The sequence below is a fragment of the Rhododendron vialii genome, chromosome 13a, assembly GCF_030253575.1.
Source record: "Rhododendron vialii isolate Sample 1 chromosome 13a, ASM3025357v1".
In the NCBI taxonomy this organism is placed as follows: domain Eukaryota; kingdom Viridiplantae; phylum Streptophyta; class Magnoliopsida; order Ericales; family Ericaceae; genus Rhododendron; species Rhododendron vialii.
In genome coordinates this window covers 5,137,121-5,162,564 of record NC_080569.1, presented here as the reverse complement: position 1 = coordinate 5,162,564, position 25,444 = coordinate 5,137,121, and the positions used below count along the sequence as shown (strand labels likewise).

The 25,444-nt window shown below is 38.2% G+C and overlaps 4 protein-coding genes across 4 annotated transcripts; 2 read left to right on the top strand and 2 right to left on the bottom strand.

Annotated features, from left to right (window-relative positions):
- Positions 1-3,799: 3,799 nt before the first annotated feature.
- Positions 3,800-6,565, bottom strand: LOC131313189 (UDP-glycosyltransferase 87A1-like). The gene is made up of 2 exons (XM_058341357.1): positions 6,006-6,565; positions 3,800-4,875 (listed from the first exon to the last, which is right to left on the bottom strand). Exons 1-2 carry the CDS (start codon positions 6,475-6,477, stop codon positions 3,995-3,997), a joined length of 1,353 nt encoding a protein of 450 aa, XP_058197340.1. The 5' UTR covers positions 6,478-6,565; the 3' UTR covers positions 3,800-3,994.
- Positions 6,566-8,293: 1,728 nt separating this feature from the next.
- LOC131313803 (uncharacterized) lies at positions 8,294-9,948 on the top strand. Its single transcript, XM_058342310.1, has 2 exons — positions 8,294-8,607; positions 9,489-9,948. The coding sequence occupies exons 1-2, from the start codon at positions 8,294-8,296 to the stop codon at positions 9,493-9,495; spliced, it is 321 nt and encodes a 106-aa protein (XP_058198293.1). The 3' UTR covers positions 9,496-9,948.
- A 426-nt stretch (positions 9,949-10,374) lies between these two features.
- LOC131313264 (UDP-glycosyltransferase 87A1-like) lies at positions 10,375-13,027 on the bottom strand. The gene is made up of 2 exons (XM_058341480.1): positions 12,468-13,027; positions 10,375-11,338 (listed from the first exon to the last, which is right to left on the bottom strand). The coding sequence occupies exons 1-2, from the start codon at positions 12,937-12,939 to the stop codon at positions 10,398-10,400; spliced, it is 1,413 nt and encodes a 470-aa protein (XP_058197463.1). The 5' UTR covers positions 12,940-13,027; the 3' UTR covers positions 10,375-10,397.
- A 6,406-nt stretch (positions 13,028-19,433) lies between these two features.
- On the top strand, positions 19,434-23,031 carry LOC131313606 (pentatricopeptide repeat-containing protein At5g48730, chloroplastic-like). Its single transcript, XM_058341996.1, has 3 exons — positions 19,434-19,927; positions 21,057-21,463; positions 22,112-23,031. The coding sequence occupies exons 1-3, from the start codon at positions 19,535-19,537 to the stop codon at positions 22,833-22,835; spliced, it is 1,524 nt and encodes a 507-aa protein (XP_058197979.1). The 5' UTR covers positions 19,434-19,534; the 3' UTR covers positions 22,836-23,031.
- Positions 23,032-25,444: the final 2,413 nt, after the last annotated feature.

The following is a 25,444-nucleotide window of genomic DNA, read 5'->3' as shown; positions in this document are numbered from 1 at the left end:
AGTTACATGTGCTTTTGTGAGTCACCCGAGGTGACAGATGCTGTTACTGAGCGGTCGATTCGATCGTTTGTTTTGATATGGATGGTTCGAGAGCATATACAAATTTGAGTTGTCGATTGTCGAAACAAACGGTCGGATCGGAAACTCTGTATTATATGGGTGCTTGACAGCATTCTCATTCTCATCCGGGCCAATGATCAAGACATGTGACTGGGAAGATTAATTTTTTTTTTCAAGGTTTGAGATTAATCTTTCAAAACCAATCAGTCAGGGTGCACCGAAGCAGATTCCAACACTTGAAGACAGAGAAAGAGTTAGGTGCTTAATTGTGTGAGCTCAGCAATGACAGATTTATAAGTTTCGTCGGTTTATTGTATACGTAATTAAAGTATAGTACAAAACAAAAGAGAGAAGAAAGAAGATCGGACTTCTTTCCTTTTTGGGAAAATTTTAAAAAAAGCCCCTAAAGTTTCAATAATTTTATAAAAAAACACCTGAATTTTAACTAATGACAAAAAAACACCTAAATTTATCATTCCGTTAACAAAAAAGCCCCTACCGTCAAATTCCGTCAATTTGTAACGGATGGAGCTAACGGAAGGCGTTAACCTTCCTTTTTCTTTTCGTATTTTACCTTTTACTTCAAAAAATTACTTTTAATTTTTTTTAAGTAATAAATAAATATGCAACAAAATTATTTTTTTCTTAATATTTATCAAAAATAATTTTAACCCCATTTTTTACTATTTACAAAAATAAACCTTTTTTTTACTTTCAAATTTTACCTTTCCCTCATCTCTATTTTTTTCCCCATAAATTCGACTCCACACCACTAATCAACTCCACAACCAGCCGCTAAAGCCCTAGCCCCAATTTGAGAATTTTAAAATTACGAGATGATTTTTACACTCCCTTTTTTGATAACCACACTCCCTTTTTGTCTTTTAGCAAAAAAAATTTCAAAAATTACTTTACCTCTTTCTTTTTTAGTAATAAATAAATATGCAATAAAGTTTTTTTTTCTTACTATTTTTTAAAAATTACTTTCACCACCATTTTTTTAACTATTTATGAAATTGGGGCTAGGGTTTTGGCAGTTGGTTGTGGGGTTGATTGGTGGGGTGGGATTGAATTTCTAAAAAAAATGAGGGTTAAAGTAAAAAGAGGAGGATTAAAGTTATTTTAGTAAATAGTAAAAAATTAGGTTAAAGTAATTTTTTATAAATAGTAAGAAAAAAAGAACTTTATTGCTTATTTATTTACTACTAAAAAAGGAAAGAGTTAAAAGTAATTTTTAAAAGAAAAAAGTAAAAAAAAGAGAGGGAGGTTTACGCTTTCCGTTAACTCCATCCGTTAAAAAATTGATGGAATTGGACGGTGGGGGCTTTTTTGTTAACAGAATGGTAAATTCAGGTGTCTTTGATAAAGTCTGGGTATTTTTTATAAAATTCCTAAAATTTCAGGGACTTTTTTGAAATTTTCCCTTCCTTTTTTTCTTTAATACGTAGTACTCCCTCCGTCCCTAACCAACTGTCCACTTTCACTTTTTCCAAATTTTTTAAAATGAGTTATATCTTTTAATTTATACTATTTTTCATAATTTTCAAAATTTTGTCTAATAGAATCAATCGAGATCTATCAAATAAGATCCAAATTGCATATAAAAAATATTATACTTTGGAAGATATAAATAATTTTTTAAAATGTCCGGAATAGTAAAGTGGACAGTTAATTAGGAACGGAGGGAGTAAGAAAAAGAGAATCAAATTCAATACTACATTGATTTGAATTACGCGGGACGGACACAGCTTTTGTTCTTTTTGCCACAAGTGGGTTCTCTCGTTTTCGGAAATTTTTTCGGTGTTGGGTGGAAATCACGCGGTGGCCTTTCGACTCATCCGAGCCGTTCATTGTTTTTTTGGATGGCTCGAATTTGGAGAGAAAAAAAAGAAAGATAAAGTGATGGGATGTGAGAAGAGAGAAAATTTCAATCCGAACCGTCAAAAAATATATTGGACGACCCAGATGTACCGAACAAATATCATGTAGGATATACCCACCCACCCGGCACCGAAAAATCTCTCCTCTTTTTCTTCTACTACAACTACTACTAGTTTTTTGGAAGAAGAAAGCTGATCATACCAGTAAAATAACCGTAGTGGGTGTACAGTATTTAACAAAGCAAAGTTTTATGCTTCCACAAGTTCCACTGCCCCGCACGAGCTCTGACTATTGACTAGCATTCTCTCATTTTTCTCATTTTTCTCTCCCTTTTTCAAACCCGCTGTAAGAAAAAGGATTGATATTTTTGGGAGATTAGGGGGGCTTATGCTGGTGATTAATTTATGCAGAACAATTTTTTGGTTCAAACTTTTTTAATTTTTTTTGGTATTTGTTAGTTTTATGTCAAATTTTTATGTGATATGAGCAAGGACGGAACCAGGATTTTATAAACGTAGGGGCCGAACTATGAACAACAAAATTTTGAAATTTCAAGGTTCGGAAACTTAATAATTTGTTTGGTTTAGGTTTTGATCGAGGGAGTTCTTTTTTTTAGGTAATGAGTGAAGAGAGATAGAAAGAGAAATGAGATTAAAAATTGAACGAAAAACTTATGAGAGACCGTTCGCAGAGAGAGAGAGATTGGGTTTTGGAACCCAAAACGAACACATTCATTTAAATGTCTAAATAACATTCAATACAAAATACAATATCTAAATATTCTTAACAAACAAAAAATAACTAATATTAAGTAAATTTTAAAAAAAAATCCCGAAAACAACGTAGGGGCCATGGCCGCATAAGCCCCTTGCTAGTTCTGTCTCTGGTCATATGGGTGAGTAAAGGATGAGGGGAATCGGAAAAAAAAATTTTATAACTTTTACACAAATATTTTGGAAAAATATCCAAAGAAAATCTCAAATAATCCAAAGCTGACAGTTTGTGAGTAGACGAGGGATGTTGTGAAGTACTCTCTGGATCTCGCTTTTAGATTTGGAATTTCTCGGACTTCTCTGAATGTAACTTAAACAATTCAAGGCTTTGCTTGGTTAAAGCCTTGAATTGGACATTTATTCGTTGGCTTCTGAACTCTGTAATTTGTGTGTCTGATTTGGATTAATGCGATTTCCCGTTAGATTGCGTATTTGCGGTTCTGATTTGGAATGGTTGTTTCGTTTTGGGAGCTGGGATGAATAGGTTCACGAGATGAGAGAATTCTGTTAAATGTCAAATGATTCGCATTGTTCCTGTTCGTCCCTGTCATATTCTTTGGAGAGCATCTCTGAGTAGTTACATAATAATTGGTGTTCCTAATGAATCTATGATCTAGATGTGCTTAGAGACATCATTAAAGTTAGATGCAGATAAAAGAACACAGATTCGAACGCAGACATGTTTATAATTTGAAAAAAAAATGGTAGACGTGAAATTCACACACAACAGACACGTCTATAGACATTTGTTTTTTGAACTTCTATTTTTGTTGGTAATATTTTCGTTGAGGCATTGCAGCATGACATGGTAATTTTTGGTAGTTTAGATATCTTCAACCAACGCCAATCTGTTGTCTTCTTTGGACTGTATAGGAAAAAAATATTTCCAATTCTTAGGTTTTCCACTTAAAAAAATCTCTTTTTTTTTTTTGAATTTTTGGAAATTGCACACTTCTTCAGGCTTCCTATATCTACACAATGATTAAAAAGCTCCCAAGACTGTAAGATAATCGCAAAATCAACATTCAAGGTCACCATTACATGTAGGATCATAATGAAATATAATGAGCCTCCATTCCACTAATTTTTTTATTTTTTAAGTACTTATTTTTCGCTTTATGAGACAGGTTTATTCTTTCACAATATATTACATTTATTTCAAAAAATATGTAAAAATAAGTAATTAATTTCCTTAGCAAAACGGGGAGCTACTGTCCATGACATAAACCTAATTAAGTCCTGTTCTTCGACAAAATAATTGTTACTAGTACATTGTCAATTCATTTGGAGATATCTTTCATGAAAGCTTCGAAGTTCCTCTCAGATGATCCTCCTTTTCCAATAGCTCGTCGACACGTCTCACGGATTTCTCTTGCTCTTTCCACCAGTTCTTTCCTCCCAACATTTTCTGTATCCATAAACTTTCGCACAAGCTCAGCGATTTCCTCTCTCCTCACCAAATCACCATTCGCGCCCTTTGCCTTCCACCCAATCTTCCAATCTTCCGCAACCAATTTACTTATTGGGACTTGATCCATTGCAATAGGAAAAGCAAGCAATGGTAACCCCGCGAAAATACTTTCCAAAGTCGAATTCCACCCGCAGTGAGTAAAAAATCCTCCAACCGACGGATGGCATAGCACCTTCAATTGGTCACACCAAGGTACCACCATTCCCAAACCACCGCAAATGGACTCTTTCACGCTCGACGCCTTGTCACGCGCCACCAACAAGTACTTCACCCCGCTGCTGTGCAGGCCGGCTGCGATTTCATCCATTTGGGCACTTGATACGGAAAGGAAACTTCCCAGCGAAAAGTACAGAACAGAACTCTGAGGCTGAGAGTCTAGCCATTCGAGGTAGTCGACCTCGTTTGGGGTGGTGGGGCGAGAGGAATTATGGTACTGCAAATTGAAGTAAGGTATGACGGGGCCAAGAGAGTAGACGGGGAATGGGAATGTGGCTTGCAAAGCGTCGATGACCGAAGGCTCGAGCTCGAAAATGGAGTTGAACAAGAGATATTGTGCTTGGGATACGTTGGAGATCATATCAAAGAGTCTTTGCAATATTTTTTGGTTCAAAAAGTGAAAGATGCTGGGAAGGTCGGATAAACGGAATGGAGATAGGCCTGGGATGTTGTCCACCGTCACTTCTGCTCTTTCTGTTGTGCAAGCACAGGGCAAGGAAGTCGCATTAACCAATATTATTCATCAATGTGATTTAAGAAAGAAAATTATCCAGATAAAGAATTCAATGAATCGCATCATATTCCTAAAATTTAATCTGTAAAAGAGTTTGTGGCAATTTCATGTGTGCATTGCTAGTTTTTCTTGTTTTGGTTGTTATCAGATGGCACATAGTCCCACGAGAACGGATCCTCTATGTGAACACATAAAATGGAATCCACACCGGGTCTATTTGATGATTTTGAGTCCCCAATTTTGTAGGTCTTGATATGCCAATTTTACACTATGGAAAGAAAAAAAAATTGACCGAATATTCGAAAACAGAGCAGTTCCCCTAAGGACCCCCGCATTTTGGCTTAAAATGCGTACTGGGCTGCTGGCCATTGGATCGTGTTTTGAATCGTCCGAATTCGCAGATGATTTATGACTGGCCATAAATTATTTAAGACCTATCATAAATCATCCTCGAATTCGGACCATTCAAAACAATATCCAATGGCCAGCAGCCAGATCCATAAAATGCAGTGGTCCTTAGAAAAAACGACTATATCCTTAAATACTTGATCAAGTTATATTTGGCACAAAAGGCATGTATAGTTGGAGTCTTGCTGTCTAATTTTCTTGCAAGAAATATACTTTGTGTGTAAAGTTTTCAATGTCCAATCGAAATTAAGAACACATCAGATCAACAAGTAAGATCATAATGGATCAAATTTTGCGTATGAACCACAAAAGGATCATGATTCTTTCTATAGCCGTCTAAAGAACTGATGCCTCTGTCGCATTCCTTATTGATTTGACTACTTTGAACTTCTTCCGAGGGGGAAGATCCTCTTTGGACTCGGCTGTTCATTCAAACCATTTTCTAGGCACTTTTCGGATTCGTTTTGATAATCGGGCCGTTTAATTAACTTACAGACCTCGTCGAAAACATTCGTAAGAAACATCACACCAAAAATTATGTTGATTGAATACCGTTTTAAGTATATACTTTGGAACAAATTTATGAAAAAAACAGGCCACAAGTGTTTTCGTAATTTGTAAAGGTAATTTTGTGGCAAAACAGAGGGAAAAACGAAAAGTGTGATCTAACCAGTATGCTTACCGGGAAACTCAGCAGGGAAGTGCGGGTTTTGAGCGATAAGATCAAAATGGTAAAACATCGAAAACGCAGTCACCGGCATTACCCAGAACGAAGCCACCGGAATATTCCTTCTCCTCCCGACACCAACGGCCCAAGGCAAGAAAGTATCAGCCACAATAACATCCGCTGGCTCCTCTAGCCGGTCGAGTACCCCCTCGAACGGCTCCTCGATTTTAGTCAGGACGGCTTCGAAGAAGCTGTCCATGTCGTCGGCTCGGACCAGCTCCGACGGCAGGACGTTGGGGATGGTGACGAAGCGGATGCAATCCGGCTTGGTCTCGGAGCCGATTAGGCCGAGCCACTCCTCCGTGACGACGAACGTAACGAGTATGTTGTCGTTACGCCGGGAAGAGAGCAACTTGCAGAGGTTCATCATGGGGTTGATGTGGCCCCTACCTGGGTAAGGCATGGCTACCACGTTGCATATCGCCATTTGTTCGGAGATCGAAGGTGAAGAGGAAGAAGAAAGAAATGATAGTCTCTGAATCGTTTTCTGTTGTGCTGTGGGGTGGTAGATTACTTGGGGTACTGTAAAAGTGGGTGGAGTGTGTTTTTATAGTAGTAATTGAATTTTAAGGTTTTGTTTATTCATTCATCGTGGGGTGGACTATTCAAAGTCGATGGAGTTGTTTAATTTGGTCACTTAATAGTTGCACGTGCTTCTGCCGAGAAGTTTCTCGGTGCCGAACGGGTTTCACACACTTGTAATTTCGTCAGCAATTTCAACCGTTTAAATATGTTTTTGACAGTCTGAATTCTTACAAAAAAAGAGGAGAGAGGGGAAATAAATTTAGGCTGTTTAAAACACGTTTGGATGGTTGAGATCGCTGATAAATACTATCATGTGGAACCCGATCGGCACCCAAAAATTTCTCTTTTGCGAGTCAACCAAGGGGTCCGCGGGCGTTCAAGGCATGTGACAGGGAAGTTTAACTTCTTTTTTCACGGTTTGAGATTCAGAACTCTCGCAGGTGGTATTAACTCTTCTAGATTCAGCTCATGCAGATGACTTTAATTGAGTCATTGCTAGTAAACATTCAACTTTAATTGAGTTCAGTGACTGTACCGGTCTAGACTCCCTAAATTCGGTGGGCGTGGTTGGTGAACAAATAAGTCCAGTTTTATTTTTGTTTTCTCTGTTACTGGTTTGTAGTTGATTTCATCTTGTGCTTAGGGCTATGGTTTGAGTTGGGTGTCTTTTTGAGCTCTACTACTAAAATCGGAGACGGGCTCGATACCTTGCATTTATGTATGATTTGCCTTGGCAGCATGCGCTCTGGAGCCTCCTTGTGGATGTGTTCCGTTCTAGGTTTTGGTAATTTTGATTCATTCCTGTATTTTCTGATGGAATTTTTGTAGCCTTAGGGCTTTACCTTCGAATATTTTGAAATGAATTGCTTAACTAATACTCCCTCCGTCCCAAAATGGATGACAATTTTTGAAACTCGTGTCATTTTTCATCGCTTATATCTTTCAATCTATAATATTTTTCATGAGTTTGAAAACTTTGTATAATAGAACTAATCAAGAACTATCAAACAAGATCCATATTGCATATATTTTGAGATCCATATTGAAAGATATAAGTAATTGAAATTGGCACAAATATCAAAAATTGACATTCAATTTGGGACAGAGGGAGTAAAAAAAAAAAATCTGGCGGACTTCGTGCCTGTTCCAGTTTTGGAAAAAGTTCCTTTTTTTTTGGTCTAAAAAGAAGGCTTGTTCTAGATTTCTGAAACTTCCTATTTTTTAAGAATGTTTGACAATACTCTTGCATGAAATGACAATACTACCCTTCTCCCATTTTGTGAGCATTCAGCAACCCAACCTAGGGTGAAGTGGAACTTTGCAGCGGAACAGATGTTTTATACTGTTCATGACAAAAAAAAGAACTTTTCTAAAACGGTCTTGCTATTGTCAGTTTACTTGGTTAACGATAAACACATTAAAAGACAAGAAAAAAATATATTTTGTGTATATTTCACATTTTTTAACGCACATTCACACAATTACTATTATCAGTCCATTTAGCTTATTTTAAAATTTTCCTTTCTAAAAAGAACCTAATCTGGCTTCTTTTAAGGAAAGAGAATATTGAATACATTGATTTGATCAACCATGGTGTACGCGCGGGGGACGGAGACAGCTTTTGTTCTTTTGTCCTCTTCAGAAATGCTATATGCGCGGATCAAAAAAAAGAAATGCTATATGCAACGAAGGAAACCAAAGAAGACAACTGATTCTACATGGATTTAAGGGTCCCACCAAGTTCTGCACCAAGTGGCCCAACTTCTCCAGCCCCAAATTGCCGAATTCAAATTTTCCGAATTTTGAATCAAATCAGACTCAACACCACCACGATATCCTGTCTTCTCTCCCGCCTCACCACCACCGACCCGCCACCACCACGATCTCCTCTCCCGTCTGACCACCACCACCCTGATCTCCTCTCTTCTCTCCGCCTCTCACATACTCTCCTCTCGATGTATTGCCACCGTCGGGCACCCAAACCAGCCCCCATCGCCACCGACGCACCACAACCACCTCTTGTCTCTCACAGGTGTCTCTTTCTCACTTCCCTTTCCACTAATCTACGTTTGAATTTTTTTTTTTTAAAACACAACAAAAAAGAATAGGTTTTTTCTTCTTCTCCAGATTTCATAAAATTAGGGCCTTTTAGGATTGAAGTGTGAAACATATCTGAAAGTGCTTAATTTGAATTGGGTTTGTGTCATTTGACTCATTTCACATGTTTTTGGATTTGCGGTTGAGTTCATTTGTTTAGGATCACTTGATCAGGCTTCTTATTTGCGTAAGTACCATGTCTAGTTGTATTGGTTTAGGTTATAAGGAGCATCAACTACATGCTATGTAGCACTGAATCCACAAGGCAAAGGGGTAAGTGGAGAGTATTTTTCGGGGACTCGGATCCTGTCCATTTGCATCTGACCAGTTCGGTCTATTTGGGTGCATCCGAGCGGTCCAAAAGTGTTTTGAAAAACACCCTTTTAAATTTGGATGGCTCGGATGCACCAAACTGGTCCGAAGCAAATGGACGAGATCGGACCCCATTTTTCGGATTGTAACATAGCGAAATTGAGCGCTCTAGCTAAAGATGACGAACCGGCAAAAAAACTTTGGGATTTTAGCTTGAGCTTGACTGATCCCAAGTGATAAAAATGGCCTTTTTGAATTGATCCCAAGTTATTGAACTTTGAAAAAACTGAAATAAACATGCTTTTAGAGGAATTTCATGATTGGTGGACACACAAAGGCTTCCTCTATGTCCGGTATCTGAGTTGAAGCTTGCTTTTTCTTTTTTTGTTGAACGTTGTAATTGCTTTGTTAGTTGCCATATACTCTGCGATTCCGAATCTTCGCACTCTACGAATCTACGCATTTCATTATAACCTTCTTCATGCATTTTCCATTCTAATGCAGGTCCTAGAATCACCATTCCCAGGAGCCTAATGGGCAGGTTGTGGAGCCTTATCTGTGAGTTCAACAACGGCTTTGTTGATTCGCCTTTTCAGTTCCGATTGTGAACCCCAGAGTATAGTTGCTTAATTATGACAAAATTAGCTTGTGAATTACAGAAATATTTACTCAAAAAGACCTGTAATCCCTCAGGGAGGATGCTATTTTTCCCATTTCCCAGATGAACCTCTGAAACTATTTCTTGTGATCATTATCCAAGATTAGCTTGTGAATTACAAAAATATTTACTCTTCTCCGATAAGTGTAACCTTTCACAAATGATTGTATCGTGGTGATCTTTTTATTTTTGCTAAGGCTCTATTTGTTTCATTAAGAAATGTGTTGGAATTCACACACAACAAACACTTCTAAAGACATTTGTTTTTAAACTTCTATTTTTGTTGGTAATATTTTCATTGAGGCATTGCAACATGAGATGGTAATTTTTGGTAGTTTAGATATCTTCAACCAACACCAATCTGTTGTCTTCATTGAGCTGTTTAGGAAAAAATATTTCCAATTCTTAGTTTTTCCAGTTAAAAAAATCTCTATTTTTTTGGTTGTATTTTTGAAAATTGCACACTTCTTCAGGCAATGGCATCTATTCCTCTATCTACACAATGATTAAAAAGCTCCCAAGACTATAAGATAATAGCAAAATCAACATTCAAGGTCACCCTTACATGTAGGATCATAATGAAAAAGAATGAGCCCCCGTTCCGCTAAGTTTTTTATTTTTTAGGTGCTTATTTTTCGCTTTATGAGATAAGTTATTCTTTCACAATACATTACCTTTATTTTAAAAAATATATAAAAATAAGTAATTATTTTCCTTAGCAGAACGGGGAGTTACCGTCCATGACATAAACCTAACTAATTCTTGTCCTTAGCAGAACAGGAGATATCTTTCATGAAAGCTTCAAAGTTCTTCTCAGATGATCCTCCTTTTCCGATAGCTCGTCGACAAGTCTCTCGTATTTTTCCTGCTCTGTCCACTAGTTCTTTCCTCTCAACATTTTCTGAATCCATAAACCTCTGCACAAGCTCAGTGATTTCCTCTCTCCTCACCAAATCACCATTCGTGCCCTTCACCTTCCACCCGATCTTCCAATCTTCCGCAACCAATTTACTTATTGAGACTTGATCCATTCCAATAGGAAAAGCAAGCAATGGTAACCCCGCGAAAAAACTTTCCATAGTCGAATTCCACCCGCAGTGAGTAAAAAATCCTCCAACTGACGGATGGCATAGCACTTTCAATTGGTCACACCAAGGCACCACCATCCCCAAACCACTGCAAAAGGACTCTTTCAAGCTCGACGCCTTGTCACGCGCCACCAACAAGTACTTCACACCGCTGCTGTGTAGGCCGGCTGCGATTTCATCCATCTGGCCACTAGATACGGAAAGGAAACTTCCCTGCGAAACATACAAAACGGAACTCCGAGGCTGAGAGTCTAGCCATTCGAGGTAGTCGACACCATTTGGGGCGGTGGGGCGAGAGGAATTGTGGTACTGCAGATTGAAGTAAGGTATGATGGGGCCAAGAGAGTAGACGGGGAACGGGAATGTGGCTTGCAAAGTGTCGATGACCGAAGGCTCGAGCTCGAAAACGGAGTTGAACAAGAGATATTGTGCTTGGGGTACTTTGGACATCAGGTCAAAGAGATATTGTGCTCCGGGTGCTTTGGAGTTCAACAAGAGATATTGTCCTTGGGGTACTTTGGAGGTCAGAGGGTGAAAAATGCTGGGAAGGTCGGATAAACGGAATGGAGATAGGCCTGGGATGTTGTCCACCGTCACTTCTGCTCTTTCTGTTGTGCAAGCACAAGCAAGGAAGACGCATTAATCAATATTATTCATCAATGTGATTTAAGAAAGAAAATTATCCAAATAAAGAACTCAATGAATCGCATCATATTCCTAAAATATAATTTGTAAAAGAGTTCGTTTGTGGCAATTTCATGTGTGCATTGCTAGTTTTTCTTGTTTTGGTTGTTATCAGACGGCACATAGTCCCACGAGAACGGATTCTCTATGTGGGCACATAAAATGGAATCCACGGCGGGTCTATTTGACAATTTTGAGCCCCCAATTTTGTAGGTCTCGATATTCCTATTTTACACCATGGAAAGAAAAAAAAAATTGACCGAACATCCGTAAACAAAGCATTTTTCCTAAGTACCCCCGCTTTTTAGCTTAAAATGCGTACTGGGCTACTAGCCATTGGATCGTGTTTTGAATCGTCCGGATTCGCGGATGGTTTATGACTTTACATTTATGACCAGTCATAAACCATCTGTGAATCCGGATCATTTAAGACACGATCCAACTGTCAGCAATCAGGTCCATAAAATGCGGGAGTCCTTAGAAAAAACGACCGTATCCGCAAATACTTTATCAAGTTATATTTGGCACAAAAAGCATGTATAGTTGGAGTCTTGCTATCTAATTTTCTTGCAAAAAATATACTGTGTGTAAAGTTTTTCAATGTCCAATCGAAATTAAGAACACATCAAATTAACAAGTAAAACCTTAATGGATCATATTTTGCGTATGATGAATCACAAAAGGATCATGATTCTTTCTATAGCCGTCTAAAGAATTGAAGCCTCTGTCGCATTCCTTATTGATTTGACTACTTTGAACTTCCTTCAAGGGGAAAGATCCTCTTTGGACTCGGCTGTTCATTCGGACCACTTCTAAACACTTTTCAGGTTCATTTTGATAGTTGAGACCGTTTAATTAACTTACAGATCTCGTCGAAAACATTCGTAAGAAACAACGCACCAAAAATTATGTTGATTGAATATTGCTTTAAGTATATACTTTGGAACAAATTTATGAAAAAAACAGGCCACAAGTGTTTTCGTAATTTGTAAAGGTAATTTTGTGGCAAAAGAGAGGGAAAAACGAAAAGTGTGATCTAACCAGTATGCTTACCGGGAAACTCAGCAGGGAAGTGCAGGCTTTGAGCGATAAGATCAAAATGGTAAAGCATCCAAAACACAGTCACCGGCATCGGCCAGAACAAAGCCACCGGAATATTCCTTCTCCTCCCGACATCAACGGCCCAAGGCAAGAAAGTATCAGCCACAATAACATCCGCCGGCGCCTCCAGCCGGTCAAGTATCCCCTCGAACGGCTCCTCGATTTTAGTCAGGATGGCTTCCATGAAGCTGACCATGTCGTCGACTCGGACCAGCTCCGACGGCAGGACGTTGGGGATGGTGACGAAGCGGATGCAATCCGGCTTGGTCTCGGAGCTGATTAGGCCGAGCCACTCCTCCGTGACGACGAACGTAACGAGTATGTCCCCGTTACGCCGGGAAGAGAGCAACTTGCAGAGGTTCATCATGGGGTTGATGTGGCCCCTACCTGGGTAAGGCATGGCTACCACGTGGCATGTCGCCATTTGTTCGGAGATCGAAGGTGAAGAGGAAGAAAGAAAATAGTCTCTGAATCGTTTTCTGTTGTGCTGTGGGGTGGAAGATTGACTTGGGGTACTTTATTTTATACTCCATCGTCCTGATTTAATAATTTTTTTTAGAATTTGAAATATTTTTCAATCGATTATATTTTTTAATTTATAATATTTTACGTGATTTTAAAAATATTATATTATAAAACTAATCGAACTCTATCAAATAAGATTTATATTTGATAAAAAATTTATTACGAATTCAAAAATATAATTTATTTTTTAACCAATTGAAATAAAACTAGCAACTATTGTAAAAGTGGGAGTTGTGTGTTTTCAGATTTGAATTTTAAGGTTTTGTTTATTCATTCATCGTGGGTTGGACTAGTCAAAGTCGATGGAGTTGTAATTTGATCGGGGTAGTTGTTGACACTTGACAGTCGCACGTACTTTTGCGGAGAAGTTTATCAGCAATATCAGCCGTTCAAATATGTTTTTGAAGAGGGAGGGTGGATGCTGTCCCCTTTTTTTCAGCAGCATGCTGCTGCGTCTCATTTTGGGGCTCATCTCGATCTTGCTTCGATGATCGGAATCGTTCACTTTGTAGAGCTCGTCGAGTAGAACAACTTTAAAAAAAATCAGCTTAATTTAATATCATTAAGTGCCTGATCGGAACATTTTTATCTTAAAAAGAATGGATCCGAACCACTGGATTAAATCCACTGTAACCCATGGACTGAGAGTTATATGAGCTCCGATCAAGTATTTAATGATATCCAATTAAGCTGATTTTTTCTAGTTGTTTTACTCTACGAGCTCTACAAAATGAACGATTCAGATCATCGGAGCGAGACCGGGGTGAGCCCCAAAATTGAGACAGCAGCCCCCCCACGTCCTGTTTTGACGGTCTGAATTCTTAAAAAAAGAGGAGAGAGAGAGAGAATACATCTAGGCTGTTCAAAACATATTTTGATGGCTGAGATCGCTGTTAGATATTGTACTATCACGTGGAACCCGATTGGCATTTGGCACCCAAAAATTTCTTACTTTTGTGAGTCAGCCAAGGGGTCGGCGGGCGTTCAAGGCATGTGACTATGAAGTTTAACTTCTTTTTTCACGATTTGAGATTCGGAACTCTCACAGATGCTATTAACTATTCTAGATTGCTCATGCGGATGACTTTAATTGAGTCATTGCTAGTAAACATTAAACTTTAATTGAGTCTGGAGACTGTACTGGTCTTGACCCTAACTTCGGTGGGCGTGGTTGGTGGGCGAAGAATTCCAATTTTATTTTGTTGCCGTTTTTGTTTTCTTTGTTACCGGCTTGTAGATGATTTCATCTTGTGCTTAGGGCTATGATTTGAGCTAGGTGTCCCTTTGAGCTCTACTACTAAAATTGGAGACGGGCTTGATACCCTGCATTTATGTATGGTTTGCCTTGGCAGTATGCGCTTTGGAGCATCCTTGTGGATGTGTTCCGGTCTAAGTTTTGATCATTTTGGTTCATTTCTGTATTTTCTGATGGAATCTTTGTAGTCAGGGGCGGATCTAATATAGGCTCAGATGGATCACGTGACCTTGCTAAAAATAAGGCCCCAAAAGAGGGCCCCCAAAACTAGGTAAGTAATATATATATATATAAAATGCCGAAATTTAACAAAGTTGTTCACTTATTCTGGTGGTAGAGAGCCGCGTACCTTGATGAATGACATCGGTTCAACTCGGTTCCTGCATTTTTGTCTCTTTTTTGTGTCAATGATTAAAAAAATACTTCTCTCCTTGAATTTGACTGGGTTATGACTTGAACACACCCTTAAACTGAATTTATGTAGCATATTGATACCACAAAGTCATCTACAATGTTATCATTGATTGCACAAATCAATTAATATTACTATAACTTTTACGAAAAAATAAAATTAAAAAAAACACTTATTTTCTTTAATGTATTTTGTATTTTTTGTATTTCTATTTTTTACAAGCACAAAATTAACCAACACTAAAAAGAAAAATATATGATACATGTATACTTATTTTCGAATTGAATCATGAAAATTAACGTGAGTTCGCCTACGACTTTCACATGTATAGAACTGATCGAAAATGAGTGGCTCCTAGATCCGCCACTATTTGTAGCCTGAGGGTTTTACCTTCAGATATTTTGAAATGAATTGCTTGACTTATAAAAAAAAAATAATAATCTGGTGGACTTCTTCTTTTAAGGAAAGAGAATCAAATCCCATACAATATTGATTTGATCAACCATGGTGCAACACGCGCGGGGGACGGAGACAGCTTTTGTTCTGTTTTCCTACTACTAGTTTTTTGGAAGAAGAAATTAATTAAGCTGATGGTACCAATAAAATAACCGTAGAGGGTGTGTTTTTTTAACAAATTATGCTTCCGAATTGAGAGATGGTGCTGTGCAGAAGTGTGCGCAGCACTTCACTGCACAACACCAACCCGAAGGTCTATGCTTCCACTGTACCGCACCGGCCAACTCTGACTAGTATTCTTTTTTTTTTTTTTTTTGATCCGCACTCTGACTAGTATTCTCGATCTCACTTTTCTCTTCCTTTTTCAAACCCGGCCGCTGTAAGAGAAAAGGATTGATTTTTAATACTTAAGTATGACAAGAACAGAGATTGACCAATAAGGAATGGAAAATAAAATCATTGATCACATGCATATATGCCTAATAGTATCAAGCCTAAGTATGATATGATCTGCTGTTACATCAATGGTTTTTACGTGTGATAAATTTCGTCCAGGCCTACAGATCTGCAATTACAAGAATAAATCAAGTGGTTCTAACACCTGCCGTTGCCAATCTTTATATGATCGATCTCTCCTCACCAGCCTCCTCTCAAATCATCGTCGATTTCAAGCTATAACGAAGATTTTTACGAATTTAGACCATCTGTCCAATTCTTTTTCAAACAACTTAACCCATCTGCATGTGTTTATCAGAGTAGTCAGCAGTGTTATGTTACATAGTTGTTCAATCGGATCGGACAAAATTGAAACACAAATGTGTTCAAAATCGATTGATGTGCACGTGGGTCCCAAACACATGCAAGTGAGTTCCGCACTCTTTGACAACTACGAGTGCATCTATGTCCGAACATATGTGTTATATCTTTTTTTTTTAATCATGGCGAGGGCCAACTTGGAGCCCGTTCAACTTTCTTTTAAAACCTTCATTTTTTAAAAAGAAGGTAATTTCAAGCTCAAAAATCATGTGTTTACGCAAATAATTTTCTTACCAATATAGATATTGTTTGATAGATCTCATTGAAATCATTTAAACGGTGCAAAAAAAATCAAAAAATTATTTTTCATTTTTATTATATTTGAGTTTGAAATTACCTTATTTTTGAAAAAGAAGATTTACGAAGAAAGCTGAACGGAGCCTTACTACTCCATTTCTTACAAACAGTATCATTTAAAATCCAGTGATAAGAACCCACTAATTTTGGCATGTGGAGGAATAAGAAACTACGCAAATAACACGAGCAATAATTTAAATGAAGTTTTAACAAACTTTGAGTGTACAGAGTAGAAAAAGAAGAAGCGGTAAAACTATCCTTAAATATATTATTAGTAGAATAGTAAAATTATTGGAAGCAAAATTAAATTGAGCAACAAGTTAAATTAGAGTGTGTTCCACCAAGTAAAGTAAGTATTTATTTCAAATAAGTACTTATTTTTTGAATTACAGTCAAAGTGATGTACTGTAAGAGAATTTTAGCGAGAAATAAGTATTTAAAAAATACTGTAAAAACTTTAGCGGAAAGGAGACTCCTATAGTCTAGAAGACAGAATTTAGATGAAATACTCCGCAATACATTGATGAGAAAAAAATTCCTGGTAACAAATGTAATAAGCATAAAACCAACTATTTTTGTCCGAATATTGTGGTCAAACAAGAGCATATTTAAATGAAAATTGAAAAGGAAAGTAAAGGAAAGGAAAATTGGAGCACATTCTAGAAGTTATTAAATACTCCATATTCGTTCCGTAAGATTGTTCATTGCTCGGAACCATAACTTAAAACGAATGATTTTCTTAAAAAAACATAACACTATATCCCACAAATTAATACATATCAAACAGTTCTTTTAATTTGTGAAAAATATTTAACAAATACAGAATGCATTATCCGTTTTGGATAGTGGGCAATATATTGTAGATGGTATATGAGTGGGTCAAAAGAAAAAATAGAGGGGAAAATGAAGATGAAAAAGTTAAGATTCGGGCCCGTTCCGGTTACTAAAAAAAAAGAACTTTTAGAAAAATAAAGGTAATTTCAAACTTAAAAATTATGTATTTATGCAAATAATTTTTCTACCAATATGGATCTTGTTTGATAGATCTCATAAAGATCTTTTTAAATGGTGCTAAAAAAATTAAAAAACTATTTTTCATTTTAATTATATTTGAGCTTGAAATTATCTTCTTTTTAAAAAAGAAGGTTTAAAAAGAAAGCGGAACGACAATTTAAATGTGAACATGGCCCTTCTAATAAGAGCGCCCTTAGACTAATAAGTTGCGAACTTTGCCTTTCCAAATCGAATTTTGATAATCCAAGCTGCTCAATGAGATCAGAACGTGATTTTAAGGATTTTTACTAGAAATCAGCAAAAAAGAAGGCTGTGAAGGGCTTCATTTGAGCAATTTTCATTGAACAGTTCAAATAAAATTACTCGAATCAAGTCATTTCCGATCATTTTTTTTACTGATTTCTTAAAGATACTATTAAAATCACATTCTGCACACATTGAGCTGCTCAGATCATTAAAATTCGATTGGGAAAGACAACGTCCGCAACTTATTAGTATGAGGGGCTCTTATTGGAAAGGCCTTATTAATGTGAATAACATGACGAAATACAATAATTTGTAATTAAAAAATTTCAGTGGAAACACCATCTATATTCTATTGCAGTAGTAGTATATGTTAGGCCAGAAATAAAGTTTCATGGCATGTTACTGAAAAGTATGTTTAGGACGTTATGAAAACTATAAAGTCAAATATTGACCGATTATTAATCCAATGACCCGTTAAATTTGTCGTAACATTGTAAACGACATTTTGGGCGTGTTTTCGATAGTTTTGGATAAAATTTTTTAAATCTAGCTTCAGATTCTGTTACTATAAATTTATAACAACAATGTAAACAGCTGAATTAAACGTAAAATTAGTCAAAATACATATAAACTGGCGGATCTAAAGGTTGATCTCTTTATATTTATCTGATAGTGATCTGGCCCAGTAACCATCATAAAGGAAAGAGACGTGAAGGTGGTCTTTGGGCAGGGTTGGCAATGGGGCGGGTAGGGGTGGATACCACTATCCCCATCTCCAATTCCTGAATCTAAATCCATTCCCATCCCCTCCCCGGGGATATTTTTATCCTCCATCCCCTCCCCAAACGGGGAACGAGGATCTCCGTGGGGAATCGGAGATCCAACTAGAACCACAGGTAAAACCAATATTCTTAATCCGGTATCCCTCCTACAGCAAAACGCCAAGAACAAACAACACATGCAGAGCTCTTTAAAGCTTCGTTTCTTAGTCTCTCAACACGACGCTATTTCATGAGTTTCCGACGTGAACAATATTTATCTGACTAGAACTATCGATTTGAGCTCTTCTTTCTACTAATTTTCTATCCATAGTAAGTGAATTCAATTACTTCTATGTTAATTGACAGTGAGATTTAGTTTCCTTATTTCTTTCTCACTTATGTATATATAGTGCTCCTATATAATTTTCATTTATGTATATAACTTATTTATTATATATATATATATATATATATATATACACACACACACACACACACACACACACACAAATGGGACGGGGCGGAGACAGACTCATATCCATCCCCTACCCGTTCCCCATTTTTTTTTAAAAATTATCCCCATCCCCTACCTAATCTCCAAAAAATTCCCGAATCCCCAACCTATTTTGGGCGGGGAATGGGGCGGGGCGGGGTGAGGCGGCCAGAATTGCCATCCCTATCTTTGGGTGCATAGAAAGATCCCACGGCTAGGGGTGGATTTTATTTTTTAGGTACCTAAAAATCAGAAAGACGAACACCCACGGCCCAATTGGATTGAGTTATTTGATGAGAAAGAAAAAGATTAATTAGTATGATTTTTCACCAAATTTCGTCTTTTTCGTGAGAAACATAAGTTGACCTTACATTTGCATACATTCCTCGTCATTTTTCACTTAGTATTTATCAAATCAAGTGGTAAAATTATCCTTTCTATTCCGTTTTTTTCTCATGAAATCCCTCCCTCAATCCATAGGGCAGCTATCATTTGTCTTTTCGGTGCTACGCTCACCGCTCAATATTTCACTGTCCAACAAATTCTTTTTTGAAAAAAATTTTTAAAATTCAAACTGTTCTGTACACTTTTGACAATAAAATTGAGAGCAGTAAAAATAGCGGGTAAAAATTGAGCCGTGGGCGCATGTATTATGCCTCACTGATGTTTCGTAACCCACCGTGAACATACCGTAAAACCCAGCAACTGATACATATCGCTTCACTGAGTGGCCCGAAACCTTCCATGGCGTCCCTCTCCACTCCCGCCAATCCATTCCCCCCTCCGGTCCACCGCCGGCCGGACTTCAAGCCTCCAACCGCTTGGACGCGCCGGAAACCTAATTCCAGACCGGCAACAGTATCGGAGCAAACAAACGCACCGACGGTAAGCGATAGAGCCCCGAGCAGAATTGACGCGTCGAAGCTGAAGGAGAGAGAGGAGAGAGAGAGGAAAGAGGGAGTGAACAGGAAGATAGGGTCGCAGAAGGCTATTTCGATTATACTGAGACGCGAGGCCACGAAGGCCATTCTTGAGAAGAAGGGAGGGCCCAATAATTCTAAGAAGCTGTTGCCTCGGACTGTTCTTGAAGCCCTTCACGAGCGTGTTACGGCCTTGCGTTGGGAGTCTGCTTTGAAGGTCAGTTGTTTGTCAGTTCTCTTCAATTTTGTTTCGGTTAAGTACATAAAACAACATGAACATTCACTTCAGCAGTTCAATTGCATAGGTTTGTATGTAATGCGTCCGGAATTGGGTTTTGTTCCGGTTAGGGCTGCAAACGAACTGAGCTGTGCCTGAGCAGCTCAAGGCGTGGCGCGCTACGGGCTTGGCTCTGCTCGGCTTGTTAGCAAATGAGTCAAGCTCGAGCTCGTGTTTTAAACTCGACTAGTAAATGAACCAAGCTTGAGTTAGTTGTAACTCGGCTCATTTATAAAAGCTTGGCTCGTTTGTGGAGGCTTTGCTCGTTCAATAAATGAAACAAGGTCGAACACCACGATACTAAACGGGCCATTATTTGGGCTCTACTCGAGCTTGAGCTAGAATAGTTTCGAACGAGCTGAGCTCGGACACTCGAAAGCTCGGCTCGGCTCGTTTGCAGCCCTAGTTCTGGCTAAAGGATCAATTAGGTCACAGGCTAGGAGGAGTTTCAAATTCAGAGGGGCTACGAAATGGCGGGAGAGAGTTTAAGTGTGCAGTGTTGAGCTCCAATCTAAAATTGGAGTTGTTTACAATCTTTAGCGTTTAACGGGATTGGAGAGGGTAACGTTCTGGTTTGTTTTATAGTGCATTTGTCATGGAGGGTTTGGAGTTCAAGAGGTAGTTTGATATGGCTGCCGCTGGCTGACCATTCTTTGTGGGAAGATGGTTGAACAGTGAAGAAGTCTAAAGAAACATCATTGTTCATGATATGAATCAATATTGGTGAAACGAATTTCAATGTTGAGATTACTGGATGGATGAACTTTTTGCAAAGGAAAGAGGAAGCAAGATTGGAAGGGTTTACACAGGGGTGAGATTAGAGGAATTTGACTTGAGATTTTTCCTAGATGCAGTAAATGCGAATGAATGCGCTCGAAGGAGGAACACGAGAATTACTGAAGTGAGATGGAAAAGGCAGCAGTTTGTAGTTGAACCCAAAATTTTATGGATCAGCATATGGTTCTTTATTGTGAATTTTGGTTCAGTTTCCTTTCTAACGATATGTCTAGTAAAAGAATGAGTGTTCAGTTAGGATGTTGTCTTCAAGGCCATACATTTGTTCTTTCAGGTTTTTGAACTACTGCGTGAACAACTATGGTACAGGCCCAACTCTGGTATGTACATCAAATTGATTGTCATGCTTGGAAAATGCAAGCAACCGGAGAAAGCCCATTCTCTTTTTCAAGCTATGATTGATGAAGGTTGTGGCGTGAATCATGAATCCTACACTGCTCTTTTGTCTGCCTATAGTAGGAGTGGCCTTTTTGACAAAGCATTTTCTCTCCTTGAGGAGATGAAGAACCGCCCGGATTGCAAGCCTGATGTGTACACATACTCAATCCTGATTAAATCATGTGTACAGGTCTATGCCTTTGACAAGGTGGATAGTTTGCTTTCCGACATGGCGTCTCAAGGAATCAAGCCCAGCACAATTACATACAATACCCTCATCGATGCCTATGGAAAAGCAAGAAAGTTGGTATCACTATTCCTCTTTCTTTAAAAGTTTCTGCAATTGAAGGACATGTTCAACTGTTCAAGCTTCTTTTTTTTTCCTTAAATTGGTTTGGTCATGAAAAAAGGGGGAAATCAATAGATTACAGAATAGTCTAGATCTTCTTTCTGGTTGATTTTGTTCCATAAAATGAGCAGCGGAAGGTAGAGAATGACTTGACAGCCATTACTTCCGTTATTCCTGATTGCCACCACTGCTTCCCCTTCGTGGCCACCTCTGCCACCAAAATTTCATTTCAGCATTGTTGCTCTCTTTTGCCACTAGTAGCAGCAGAACCTTTTCCTTCTTTAAAAGTATTTTTTTTAAAGAATTGCTCCTCAATTAAGGTTAAGCTTCCCATTTTGGCTGATCAAAGAAAGTCTCCCATTTTGGGTCTTACTGCCTCGCCTCAACTGAATTTGTCTGCGGCATTCCTCCATTTCTTTCACCAACCTTGATGTGGTGCCAAATAGCCCCTTACTGCAGAAGCATTATTGGCTATGATGCACTTTGGAAGTCGGATTACTAAATTTGAGAATGAAATCTATTGTTCATTCTTAAATAAAATTCATTGTAGTCGTTCCATGATGTTATAACCATCTCTGATCCATTGTTCCATTTTCCACTAGGTTTGCCAAGATGGAATCAACACTTGTGGAAATGCTCCGTGAGGGGCAATGCGAGCCTGATGTCTGGACCATGAACTCCACTATCAGAGCTTTTGGCGGCAGCGGACAGATAGAAACAATGGAGAAATGTTACGATAAGTTTCAGCGCGCTGGAATCCAAGCTGACATCAAGACCTTCAATGTTCTCTTGGATTCCTATGGGAAATCCGGGAATTATGAGAAAATGAGTTCCGTGATGGAATACATGCAAAAGTACCACTTCTCATGGACACTAGTAACATACAACATCGTAATAGACGCATTTGGAAGGGCTGGAGATTTGAAACAGGTGGAGTTCTTGTTTAGGTTGATGCAGTCAGAGAGGATAAAACCAAACTGTGTTACTCTTTGCTCCCTTGTAAGGGCTTACGGGCAAGCTGGGAGAGCTGAAAAAATTACTGGTGTTCTGCGTTTCATTGAGGATACAGATGTGACACTGGATGTCATATTTTTCAATTGCCTTGTGGATGCTTATGGGATGATGGGATGCTTTGCAGAGATGAAAGGAGTGCTGGAAATGATGGAGAGGAAACATTGTAAGCCTGATCGGATCACATATAGAACCATGATTAACGCATACACTACCGCTGGAATGACTAGCCATGCACAGGAGCTCAAGGATTTTATGAATAACTCTGTGCAGAAGACTTCACACCAGAGGTACAATCATTGGCAAGAGGCTTAAAAGCTTGGCAGCAATCCTGCGTATAATGTGTAGTATCTTATCAATTGCTGTAACTCTTGCTTCACATTTCATTTGTGAAGAAGTAAATGGGAAAAGAATGCTTTCCATCATCAAAGTGGGCTCATGAAGGACCCCTAAATGAACGTCAAAAGAAAAAAGAGAGACCCAAATTGGACGGTGCAATCATTGTACGATCTGTCTCGACTCTCCTTTGAGTTATAGTCAACCATTTGTATTTTTAATGAAGGAAGTGGATCCTCTCCGATTCATGTTTTGGACCGGAGGAGACAGTCAAAATCTAAACCGTCCAATACTGCAAATTTGCAATCTTGCAATCAATGTTTCGGATCTACTCAAAGACTCTCCCTTGGAAGAATTGAATTCTTAGCATGAAAAGTTCTTGAGTAGATCTGAGCCTTTATTTTCGCAATTTATGGTTTAGATTTGGACTGTTTCTTCCCGTCCATTCCTTTAAGGAAAATAAGCTAAATTAAAATAAATAATAAAGTATGGACTTTAGTATTGTTCTTAAATTAAAATAAATTTTTTTGGTTAAGGAACCAAACGGTGCCTGAGTGCTTGTCTGTCCACGGGATATTAAAAACACAATAGTACTGTTGACGGTATATGAATTCGATATTGAAGTGAATGTGAAATGAGCCCTCCAATCCCTTTTGACGTAGACGATATGGAAAATCCTGGTGGTCCAATATCTCATTTACTATACTATTTTGTTTCCATTAGTTACATAGACTTATGTCTCTTTAGGTCTCGTTTGATAAAAGTATTTTGTTTCCATTAGTTACACAAACATATGTCTCTTCCCAAAAAATATACTGCACACATGTCACGGGATTGTTGAGGATAAATCGGTAAATTCACCCATGTAATGTGTTTTTCGTCACACTCCCACGCTCCACCCCCACATTCCGGAGAATAACATGGCAGTTCTTCTTGACAACTGCTCCCCCTCATTTGTTTTCGCAAATAAAGTGTTCATACACGGCCGGGGCCTTTACAATGGTGTTTTGGGTGAAATTTGTTTTCATTTATGGTTTTCACGTTGCTTTGTTCGCTTTCTTTTTTCTTCGGTTGGTTTCGTTTTAAACATGAGGGAATTTAATTTTTAAGATTGCACACGCATCGCATGTGCCCAAACGCTAGTAGGTGTTAAGGAATGCCAAGTGTGTCGACCCACTACAAAAGTTTAATGTGTGAACCGGACTCTTTGATTGTCTTTTCGCCGTATAAAGCATTGAGTTGCAATAGCCAGACATGTAAAATCTTTAAATAGCTGTACATCTGTGCGTAGTTTTGGTATAGATAAGGTGTGATGTTTACCAGAACAAAAAACAAAAAGTATTTTTGGAGTTCAAAACAAACTGGATTCTTGCCCGTCTACAAAACGAACCAGAGGGTCTAGTGCATGCAGTTTTTATTTTACATATCATTGGACTCTTCTGGGGGCCATAGTCAAATCGGGACTGTTATTTTTCAGAAAATGCCATTAAATTTAACCTTGTCGACATTTTATTTGCAAAATAATGTGTGTTCTGAAATCGTATCAAACAATATTCGATTTACGTGATTTTGGTGTCGGTGATGCCCTCAAATTACCTCTAAAAACTGAACAGAAACACTCCATTCAGCAAAACCAGGGCAGGCTTGCAACTTCAAAGACAAGGTGCCTTTAAGTAACTGCAACACCTACCTACAGCTGTCGACCACAACTTGTCAGAATCAAATCTTCACGAAAGGATCAAGTCCTTAAAGCGACTTGCAACATTGTAATTAAAGAACGTGATACAAAGCTCAAATACAAGTATCATCAGTAGCCAAGTTCACTTCAAAATAGGTGCTTAATACTGTTCATTCTATAGCAATTAAAAGATCCTACCCCGTGCCAAAAGATTCGGGGGTGTCTGGAAATTTAATTTTTGCATTTTCGGATTCTCATTTTCCCATTTGGGGTGTTTGGCATCCCATTTTGAAAAAGGATTGTGGGAGAATAGATTTTCGGTTTTTGGGTTTAGAGGCAAAAACCTAGAAGCAGGTCTAGAGGTGTTTTTCACATTTTTGCATTTTCGGATTTTGTGGTCAATTACCAAAATATCCACTTTCCTCCCTTCATTTTCGACAAAGTAATAAAGACAAAGGGCAATATGGTAAAAACCCAACCCATAATTCATTTTCGACAATCATCTACCAAACATTACTACATTTCAAAATACATTCTGCACAGATCTCCCAAACACTCCTACCATACTAAAAATACATTCTGGTCATAATTCAAAAAGCCAAAAAACCGAAAAGCTGAAAATGAAAAGCCAAAAAGTAGGTTTCCAAACACCCCGAAGCTGGAGAATGTAGCTATCACTCGTTCATAGCAGGCTTATTTTCACTAGCTTTTGGCCTCTGTTCCTTTGGTTTCTGCTCCTCAGTTATCCTAGATTTTCAACAATTAAGATAAAAGTGTTAGAACTCATTTAAAAACCAACAAATACACGATCTGGTTTTACTTTGGTCAACATTGCAGATACACAATCTGAGTGCATAAAAGTGGTGGTTATGACAGCCTTGGTCAACATTGCAGATAAATTCCATCAAAG

Bases quoted from the DNA above. Each gene is read 5' to 3' on its own strand.
- LOC131313189 (XM_058341357.1), bottom strand. From the start codon at position 6,477: ATGGCGATATGCAACGTGGTAGCCATGCCTTACCCAGGTAGGGGCCAC. The intron at 4,876-6,005 runs GTAAGCATACTG...CTTGCACAACAG, and splicing joins CTTCCCTGCTGAGTTTCCCG to AAAGAGCAGAAGTGACGGTG.
- LOC131313803 (XM_058342310.1), top strand. From the start codon at position 8,294: ATGGATTTAAGGGTCCCACCAAGTTCTGCACCAAGTGGCCCAACTTCT.
- LOC131313264 (XM_058341480.1), bottom strand. From the start codon at position 12,939: ATGGCGACATGCCACGTGGTAGCCATGCCTTACCCAGGTAGGGGCCAC. The intron at 11,339-12,467 runs GTAAGCATACTG...CTTGCACAACAG, and splicing joins CTTCCCTGCTGAGTTTCCCG to AAAGAGCAGAAGTGACGGTG.
- LOC131313606 (XM_058341996.1), top strand. From the start codon at position 19,535: ATGGCGTCCCTCTCCACTCCCGCCAATCCATTCCCCCCTCCGGTCCAC. The intron at 19,928-21,056 runs GTCAGTTGTTTG...TTGTTCTTTCAG, and splicing joins GTTGGGAGTCTGCTTTGAAG to GTTTTTGAACTACTGCGTGA. The intron at 21,464-22,111 runs GTTGGTATCACT...ATTTTCCACTAG, and splicing joins GCCTATGGAAAAGCAAGAAA to GTTTGCCAAGATGGAATCAA.